This window comes from Corvus brachyrhynchos, unplaced genomic scaffold (assembly GCF_000691975.1).
Source record: "Corvus brachyrhynchos isolate BGI_N302 unplaced genomic scaffold, ASM69197v1 scaffold239, whole genome shotgun sequence".
In the NCBI taxonomy this organism is placed as follows: Eukaryota; Metazoa; Chordata; class Aves; order Passeriformes; family Corvidae; genus Corvus; species Corvus brachyrhynchos.
The window spans coordinates 9,271,459-9,281,515 of NW_008246057.1; the positions used below are offsets into that span (position 1 = coordinate 9,271,459).

At 36.7% G+C, this 10,057-nt stretch overlaps 1 protein-coding gene across 6 annotated transcripts in view; it reads right to left on the minus strand.

The window, feature by feature from the left end:
• The window catches only part of TUBGCP6 (tubulin gamma complex associated protein 6), a 40,465-nt gene that overhangs the window by 25,779 nt on the left and 4,629 nt on the right, over positions 1–10,057 (minus strand). For 5 of the 6 annotated variants that reach the window (XM_017745954.1, XM_017745951.1, XM_017745952.1 and 2 more), the window contains 10 exons: positions 9,648–9,737; positions 8,367–8,473; positions 6,704–6,771; positions 5,955–6,222; positions 5,233–5,323; positions 3,744–3,829; positions 3,203–3,256; positions 2,489–2,573; positions 1,870–2,055; positions 1–84 (listed from right to left, as the gene is read on the minus strand). In XM_017745954.1, coding sequence (XP_017601443.1) covers positions 1–84; positions 1,870–2,055; positions 2,489–2,573; positions 3,203–3,256; positions 3,744–3,829; positions 5,233–5,323; positions 5,955–6,222; positions 6,704–6,771; positions 8,367–8,473; positions 9,648–9,737 — 1,119 coding nt within the window. The remainder of the gene's footprint in view (positions 85–1,869; positions 2,056–2,488; positions 2,574–3,202; positions 3,257–3,743; positions 3,830–5,232; positions 5,324–5,954; positions 6,223–6,703; positions 6,772–8,366; positions 8,474–9,647; positions 9,738–10,057) is intronic. The other variant, XM_017745953.1, reaches the window with a different exon arrangement.

Genomic DNA, 10,057 nt, shown 5'->3' on the forward strand with positions numbered 1-10,057 from the left:
AGGAGGTACATAAATTCCAAAGGGAGGTGTAGAAGCACCCCCTAATGCTTTGGCTACACTTTGCAATAAACTTATCTCTGTGTCCTAATTAGGAAGAAAAAATACCCCTGTGAACCAAGCTCTCTTTGTTTCAGTGATAAATGAAATATTTTAAAACAAGCTTTTGTAACTAAATTGCCAGCATTAGTAGCAAGAATGAGCAACCTCCCATTTTCAAATAAAAATGTGTTCAAATGGAGTTTTTCTCTGAAAAATGTAAATAAATTTTTATCTGTTGTAAAGCTTTTTTCTTTCAAATGGAGAAAGAATCTCACTTTTCCCTTTACGACTGAAGAGAAATAATGCTGGGTTAAGGACAGAAAATAATATGAGGTAAGGGGAGCATGGAGCTTGCTTACTTCATGCATAATTTATTTTCTGTGAGTAGAAAATAGTGATATATTTTGCTTAATCAAGAAATTTACTCTTTTGGACTTCTCACAGTCTAAATCAATATAATTTCCTTGCAGAAACTGTATTTGGAAATGTTGATGCTATATGAAAATTATTTTTGGAAGACTGTAACCCTATTTTGTTTTTAAAAGATAGAAGTATTTTCTCAAATATTCTAAAAAGCCAAGCACATGCATTAGAAATGTTATGGAGCTACCTGAAGAGTACCAATATGAAAGTATCAATCTTTTTTTAACATGTATGCCTAACATCCTTTTATTGTCTGAGTTTACACTTCAGAATATCAATAATTCTCTCCATTTCATGCCCCTAATTAGTAATGTGCAAATACATTATTTATGGATACTGCATATCAATGTACAAATTATTTTAGCTTAGACAATTTATGTATCAGCATTGTAAATTAAAACAAATAACATTTGAGAAAACTACAGAATAAATTATATCAAAAGCCACTTAATTGGCAGCTTAATGAATAGCGTGGCTTTAATTGGGTACTTGCTGGGGAACAGATTAGAATAAGCATACATGAACAATTTTTTGTTGTTTCTCACCGAAGAAGAACTAGAAGGCACAGAAGTAATCGAAAGTTACGGTTTCATAGATCACACAGAGAAACTGTGGTACTCAGAACCACAGGATGCTGGAGAGGCCAAGAGAGTAAATTGAGTTATGTGATTAGACAAATTCATGGAAGATATGCTCACTGACACAGATCACTGCTCTGGATACAGCTTCCAACTCCTAGATTTAGGCATCCTTAATGTGGTAGCGTATGGAAAAAGCTAGCCTAGGAAAAGTCCCTATTTTTTTATTTTCTTTCCCATGCTCTCTACCAGAAACACAAAGCTGGGGTAGACTGGCCCTCAATTATCTATTATCCCACTTAAGTTCAGTTGAAGGATATGTGCCATTCTGATTTATGTTCTGCACGCTGGAAGTCATGTGTGACAAAGTACAGCACAGGGGAGAGAAGAGGAAATTTAGTGGTCTGTTATGACAGGACAACAGGCTGCTTTCAATCACATTTGATGGAAAGAGGCCAGATGATTTAACAGACAGGAACTCCCTCTTTTCAGGGGACAACTCTGAGCTGCGGATCCCACACAAAAATGGAAGTTGTAGCAAATTGTCAGAACATCTACGGTCCACAGACATAACATAACCATGGGCTTACATTCATGCCTCAGCTTCTCCATCGTGCAGGCTGCCAACAGCTGCCTACAGCTCGGTGTGCAACTGTGTCTTGTCTTGTTCTCAGGACAGAAAGAAACTTGGGCAGCTTGTGCTGTGAACTCAGGGGTTCCAAAGACAGGATATATAGAGCCACTATGTTCTACTAGGCAGCTTGAAGCAGTTCATGCCAGTGTCTCTCCCAGACACTTTGAAATACCACGGCTTAGCACCCCTTCTTACCTCAATCACAGCAACAATTCGAGACTCAGCTAATCCTTGTAGTAATGCAACAAGCAGAGAAATCCCACTTATTCCAAGGCTCCTGTTTGGTCCAACAGCTATTACTGTTAGGTTTGGTTGGTAACTGTATGCTACAGGAAGAATGAATCCAAGTACAGCAGAAAAGAAATCATTTCCTTCAGCATCCTTTAACAAGAAGAAATTGGTTAGCACAAATATAAAGGCCCAAATTCCCAAAAATAAAACAGAAAGGTGAATCTCAAAAAGCTTTTAATTGTCCGAGGAAGCAGGATACTGATCTATCTTCCCAGCAATTTTTATATTAAATATGCAGGATTCTTTATTTTTTCCTTAGTGTCTTTGCACTGTAACTCTGCCTTGCTGAAGATAAACTGCAGTAACTATGGGAGGCTTCCTCAAACCTATGCATTCTAATACACTCTAAAGCTCTGTGAAGGAGTAGTAATCTGGCAAGGGCAAGAAAAGGAAAAATTTTTAAAGGTCCAAAGTGGAGTAAGGGATGTAATTCTCAACGTAATTTTATAAATTTCTAAGTATATTCTATTATTCCTGTTTTAAAGGTTTTTCTCCTGTGTTGTTTCCAGGAAGTGAATCTTACCTCTTTCCAGTTTAGAGAAATATAGTGTTTGCAGCTGGTCTTTCCAGGCTGTTCTTTCTCACAGATGTTTATGATGAGCATTTTTCTGTAAATAAAACCCCCACTTAAGTATTTAAACAATATTTCCCAATGAGATAAAAATGGGATATTTTCTTTCATCATTCTTTAAATACTACTTCATAATACAGGAGCAAATAACTGTTTGCATTAGTACATGCCAAAATGTAAACAATTAAAACTGAAATTCTTTTTATGGTATTTTTAAAAAGAGGATTAAAGACTATTGGCAAATTACTTTTAAGAAAAAGAGGAAGTGGAAAAAAAGCTATAAATAAATAAAGAAGACTTTCATTAAGGAACTCTGCATCAGCAATATGTGCCTCCTGCAGTTATAGGGGAGATAGATCTTATATAATTAATAATTGCCTTCTTTATTACATTTTATTTTCAATTTTCAGTAACATTCTAAATTTGAATTAATACAGAAGGATTATACTTTAAACCCACCACTAAAGGCATAAAGTAGCATTTAGAGACAATAATTTATCATTGAAGATGTATTTGGGGATGTGTTGTATTATGTGTCAAGCTAAATTTAATGAATGCCAGCTTATGACTGATCTCCTTAGTACAGTTTTCATCACACATATGGACACTTATGAACATTTAGAAAGCCCTTGGGACTGTACCCCATAACGTAAAGAGAGACCTCACCCATCTTCTGTGTTTGGTGTGATCTGCATGTCTCCCACAAATACACAAAGCACTCTGCAGAAAACAAAAATATACATACTTTCACAAGTAATTTTTTTTTCAGTTAGTGTAATTTGTATAGAAGTTTGCATGTCAACTGGAAGCATTAAAAAGAATGTATACTGAATTCAGTCCATTGAAAGTAGAAATAAACACATTTAGGACAGCTCAAGGGAACCCCATTTCTCCCATCAAATACTGGGGAGGAAAAATAAAAAAAATCAAGAAACTGGCATCAGGTCAAAGCCAATTGAGATCTGACAAAGAATGTGTAGGCTAGTACAGCCATCACCCTTACAAATTCTTTGCCTTTGGAAAGGCAAAAGCTTTTTGTTGGCGTATAGGCTGTTACCTGGATTACATGCTGAAAATGCTGTGTGTGTGGGCATGCTATTTGTTCTAAAATCAAGGTTTCACAGGCAATTTGCCATATTTGCCACACTTAAGTATCTGATTGTAACATTTTGTCAAAGGGCTCTAAATGCAAAACACACAAATTCACCTTTGAAATCCAAACCGAACAGAATGTCTTAGTGCAACAGCAGCAGAAAGAGCAGCTGTGGGCGATGCTGCAATTCCATTACACACCTACAAAATACATTTTTCATTCAGAAGCAATTAATGATGCAGAATATCACGTCATTTTTTAAGTGTAACAACTGTATTTTTGCTTGTTTATGAGTATCAAGAGATTTTAATGATTAGGAACAAGAAGAAAAGGATTAAGAAAATGTTATCAATTCATTTGCTACAGAAAGGCCATATTTTATTATTATGCCATAAACTGCACTATTATTTCAAAAGTATAGTGCAATACTAAATTAAATATAGCTTTTCCAGGGGAAGGCCATGTTTACTGATTCTCTAGATAGCCTGCAAACTGCAGCAGAAAAATACACCCTATGAAAAGGAGGTTGTTCCTGAATATTCTGACTCTAACCTAGGCAAGCTATTCTTTTCTGGAAAATACAATTGCAGTATTACTCAGTCAACCCTTCAGTGTTCATTTGTGGTGTGTAGTGCTTTGAACTCCACATGAAAGCTAGGCAAAAAGATGCGTTTCCCCTCACTCCTCCTCTTTGTCAGCACAAAAACTTACATCTGCAACTCATTAAAAGTTCTATTTCTTTTTGCCAGTAACCATTTTTTAAAATCTATTTATAGGCTCTCCTGGAGCTATGTGCAGTTTATAATGTCAGAAATTGGTCCCCAAGATCTATATATGTGACTTCCAGCAGCAAGATGTCTTAGAAGAAAGAGGCCATTGTGGTAGCTACACTTCCTTGCAGGCCTGGTACTTTTGAAGAGATCTTCTCACTCAAAGGAAGAGTGACTTATTATGATATAATATTTTAAACTTTTTTTCAGTTTTTCTTCAATGCTCCTCCAAGTTTTTACATATAAATACGAAGATGCACCCTCTAAGCCTGCCCTCTCTTCATTCCTGACCCTGCAAGAATCAAAATACTGAACTAGAATGACTCTGTTCAGAATCAGATCATACAGTAGAGCTGTTGAAAACACCACTAAAGAGTGTGTGTGTGCATGCACATGTAAGTCAAAATCTACTCTGTGTAAACTTTGCACATTGAGACAGGAAAAGTACTGACACTGCTTCAGATTTCTTGCTGCTGCTCACTGGTGCTTGATACACCAGCTTCTGCTCCCCTCAACTGAAGAGCCAAATGCCTGGCTTCCCTGTAGGTCTGAGAACAATGAGAAGGTTCTTAGGGACTCATATTCTGTGACTACCTGCAGAAAGTGTGGACAATGACTTGCCTTAGAAAAATGGCTTGGGGTTAACAGCTATCCCTAAATAGTTGTTTTCTCATCTTGCAAACTCACTCTCATAGCTAAACACATTCTAGCTGAGATTAGTGGACTTGGGAGATAAACAGTAACTAAAATCTGGACAACAATATAGCAGAAGCAAAAAATCAGAGGAATCTAACTCCATCCCTACCCCGAAGACCAAGGCAATATATTATTACCTCCTTCTTGAGTATTTTATCTAGGATTGCCAACATACTGCCAAGAGAGAGCAAAATTTTGTCCTCTTCCACAAGGTCTGCATAAAAACCACTGTAAAATAAATTATATGAAGAAAAACTAGGTTAGAGGCATTAATGTCTTTGAAGAGGACACTGATAAAGTGCTCTGCAGTTAGTATTCATGGGGTACATTTTGTATAGGTGCTACACATTGATTCCCAGAAACCTGTTCTAGCAGGAGGATGCCAACACCGGTGCCTGACAGTCTTCAGCTCCCTAAACCTGTCTGCATTCTGCATTGGAAAGAAAACAAAAATGTCTGATGATATTCAGGAAACAGAGTTCTGTCAAAATTACATGAAAACAAGATGAAACACTGAGTTCCTCAAATCAGAGCAGTTTGGTATTTTTTCCAGCTGAAACTGAGTACAGAGCTGTAAGACAGCTTCCTAGCAAGATCTCTTTCTAAATTAATACATTTGCATTAGCTGTCCTATCTCTATTGAAAGAGTTTTAGAGAAAAGTATTCTTTTTAGTTCTTTAAAGGATTTCAGGCTATGAGTGCTATACAACACAAATTTCTTTATTTCTAAAGGAAGAAATTCTGGCTGTAATTGAGTAGACTAAGGCCAAAAAGATGACCAAGGCAGACAGTTAGATGAGTCTATACAGAGACCCCTCATCCCCTTAATTATGCAGAAAATTAAATAAATAGGACCAACCTGACAAGAGATTTTATTTCAGTTTTGTCCATTTCCTTCACCAGCTGAACATGTTCAGAGAGAAAATGCTCTGAACCTTCAGAGCCAGTTGTTGCCGTTTTGATGGGAGGCACTGGAAATAGAATATTTTTCATGTGCAATTCCAAAAACCTTTCTACTTTGACAGTGTTGCTGTTAGTTATCTTAGTTTCATGTTCTGTGGAGGTATTTGAATTAGCCTTCTTTAGTAAGTGCGATTTGGTGCTCAAATTTTGTAAAAATGATGTATCTAGAGAAAAAGAGGGGTTTCACAGGTATTAGTTTCTAAGCAATGTGTTAATATTTGGATATATTTATTTACAAAATAGAATACACCTGTATTCATAGTATGCATATTTACTCCCATGCACTGGCTACAAGGTTTCCTGACACAGATGTTATTTTTTCAGTGCTACTACATTTGTGTTAATCTAGGGAAAGGTCATATATTGAAATAAAGCTTATGCCCATTATTTTTGACACAGAAAACAGCATCCTCAAACAAAGATATCAAAACGCTACTTTTTGGCATGATGTTTGCCAGCTTCAGAAAGTTCTTTTCAGACCAGCTGAAGACATGACCTTGAATGAAGCCTCATACTGCTTTGCCAGTCATTTGATGAATAACTGCTCGTTCAATTAGTTTAATCCACTGGTATTAATTTTAATAACTTTCCATTTCTGTATAAATCCATTTATCAATCACATTTGCTTGAATAAAGAGAAACTACCTTCATACGCCAACCACTTCCAGTAGGGTTTATGTGCTGCTCTCACATTTTGAATAGATTCAACAGCACTAAAAAGGAAACCAGATTAACAGTATCAGCAATAATGAAAATAGAGGAGTCATAACTTATCTTAAAAAAGCAAAACCAAAAAATCTAGCTGAAAATGAACAAACTGATGTCTTCCAAGAATGCAAAACAGAAAGCTAAAGAGAATGAGAATCAATGGGCAGACTGCTTGAGAAGATTAAAGAGTCAAAAAAGAAAAGTACACACATTTACACATTGAGTGACATCCTAACACTGTTGTTGGAAGAAGCACACCTGTCTGAGTTCAGAAAAAATTTCTCCTGTTTGTCAGTGTCTTGCCAAGAGATTTTATCTATACAGTGTAAAGATTTAATTAGACTGACTCAAAAGCAAGACAATCTGTTCAGGAACTAAGTAAATCACATACCCTGCTATTCTTTGTGTTGAAATCTCCTTTTTGTTATCACTGCTATTTGCAGCACTATGGGCAAGTGGTCCCATTACATAACCTATTATAAAAATGTAATGCAGGTCATATTAAATCCAGAAGAAATTCCAAGTACTTGCAGACTACTTGTAAGGTGTTCAGGAGCTGGACTGATATTTTGGATAAGTAGGTAATCAACTCTCTATGACATAGGATGATAGCAATCTGAGATACCACACTTGGTAAAGAAGAAAAGAAGGACACAGAGGGCTTATGGGATGTGCTAGGAACAAAATAAGCAGCTTTGCTCCATCAGTTTACCAAATGCAACTCAGCCCTCAGCCTATGTATATCCACACTGCTTCCCTGACTCATCCAAGCTCTGAGTTCTAACTAATGCAGCCAACTGGTAGGTGCTGCCACCAAAGTGAATGAGGAGCGTTTCTGCTGGAAAAAGCACAGGACAGCAAGTGAGGTGGGAGAAAAATGGAGGACAGAACATGGAGATATGGAGGAGATAGTGCAGACAGGTGGAGAGAAAGACACTCTTTAGATAGGGGACTGATTCAGGCCCAAGGCTCAGAATGCTTTACTACGTCAGACTCACCACTGTACAAACACAGTCTTAGTGTCTCTGAAAAGAAGTTAGACTTGAAATTTAATTATCTTGATTCACCTCTACATACTCAAGTGCTTTTGCACCCCAGGCCTCGATGCTCCCAATTCGAGAAACACAAGTATTTGTCAAGATTGGCTCTGCATAGCATCAACTCTCTCTGATGAGAGAAAGGTGAGCTCCAGCTATTGCTGTACTGCAGCAACTGAAATGGCTCCGGGGTCTGCAGCACGAATCCTTGCGGTTGCATACTTTCTCAAATACTGGCTGTAGTTAACTGGTATTGCCTTGATTACAGCAGGATTATCTCAGCCTTGAGTGAGATGGATTTCTATAGGATAACAAGGCCTAAGGATAAAATGGCTTATGGTTTTATGCTATAAGATCTCCCAACTTGAAATAATTTCAGAAATGTAAGTATATAAAACTGTACCTTGGATGACTTTCTAAAAATGTAAGTTATCCAAAGAAGAAAATAATATATTATAAACAATCATATTAAAACCTTACTTCAGCAAGATGTTCAAAGTATGCATGACTTTAAGTCTCTTTGATAAACACATTAGTTGTTCTAAAATTCTTTATATGCTTACCTTAGACAAGGTGCCATTTCTCCAGTTATTTGAGGTACAGGATCTCCAAGCAAAGTTTTTATAGTCATGCAGACTGATTCACCCAATGATTTCAAGTGGTATCCACCCTAAAAAGTATTTTGTGTCAACTAAGGGACAAGTACTTTTAATATCTCTCTGAATTTCAACATAGAAAATAAACTATACTTTTGAAATATATGTGTATTTACAGAAGCAGAAGATGATATGCAAGTATTTATAAGTCAATGACTTTTCAATATGAAAATGGTAATAGTTCAAGTAACTTCAGAAATCAGTCATCACTTTGCCATGAAAACACATGCCTTCTCCATTCCTATCTACAACATGCCATCTTCAACAATCCTTCTGGAAGATTCCTTAGAAAGCAAATGTCTGTCCTCTAAAATGGCTGTACAAGAGAAATCTCCCACAGCCTGACACTTTTAAGATGTGGTTAGTTTGGCAGAATTTGGAGAACAAGATGGATTTAAGACTGCTAGGTGGCATGCAAGAAGCCATCTATCACCTATGGAGCAGTCATACCACCTGTGGGAGGAGTGAATGTTTACCTGCACTTCAGCTAATAGGTAAAAATATCTATAATAACCTGCTAGAGAGAAGGATGATGAAGAAAGGTCATGCAAAACAAGAGGTCAAGTGAATCAATTAATATACAGTTCATTCTTGAAGACCTTGTTGGCAGCAGTATTTCCACACCATTATTTACCTGAAAAGCCACCATTTTTCTAACATGCAACAGAAATAGGGAGTTGAAGTCTAGATTTCAAAAGGAGAAAACATTTTAATTGTTTAAAAAAAAAGAATAAAAAAAGAGCTCCTAAAGAGCCTGCATACAGTTTTTAAATCAAAAAAGAGAGAATTTTCCAAGTGCTCCATTACTAAATAAGAGGATATTTAGGTTAAAGGTTTTGTAAAGTCTCCTGGAATAAGATACACTTGTAATAACATTGGTAATACAGCCTGTTCACTAAATACATTTTAATGAGTTTGGGACTGTCAAGAGCAGTAGATTAATCACTGTTCACAAGAATTGAACAGATTTGTGGAGGCTAAGTTTTCTTGGATGAACATATGGCTCCTTTGTTTCAAAACTCTAAAGTGTAAGAGCGCTGTTGAATCTTAGCCATTTTTGCATTCCTGATACTCAAAAGAAAGATAAGAAATTATTCTGTTGAGGAGTTTTGCTTCCTAGCTTCTAGTTTGCCCTGAATGGCTCTAATACCGAGACCTTCCCCTGGGGTACATTTCAAAAGTCTTTACCTCTAGGATGACACACAGCTTTCCATTAGCTAACTGCATCAGGAAATGGGTAAGGTGGGCAAAAACCTCAGGAGTGGCATTCATCTGACCCTAAACCAAAGAAAAAATTTTAAGAGATGACACCTTGATTCAAAAATACTGGTAAGAAACCCAAACAAAATCTGAAAATACCCCAGTCTGAGTTGGAATACCAGAACACTTGCCTCTCATTACATCAAACAGAATGCTGAACCATGCAGAATGCTGCATTTAAGGAAGGTGAAAAATACAATACAGTAATTACACACATGGGATAATCTGTCTTTACATGTCTTGTTGTAATGTTTAATGAACTTGCGTCAGCCTAAAGACTCAAGCATGTATTTTCAGCTTGATCAAAGTGAATTTCACTTAGCAATCACGGGACACTA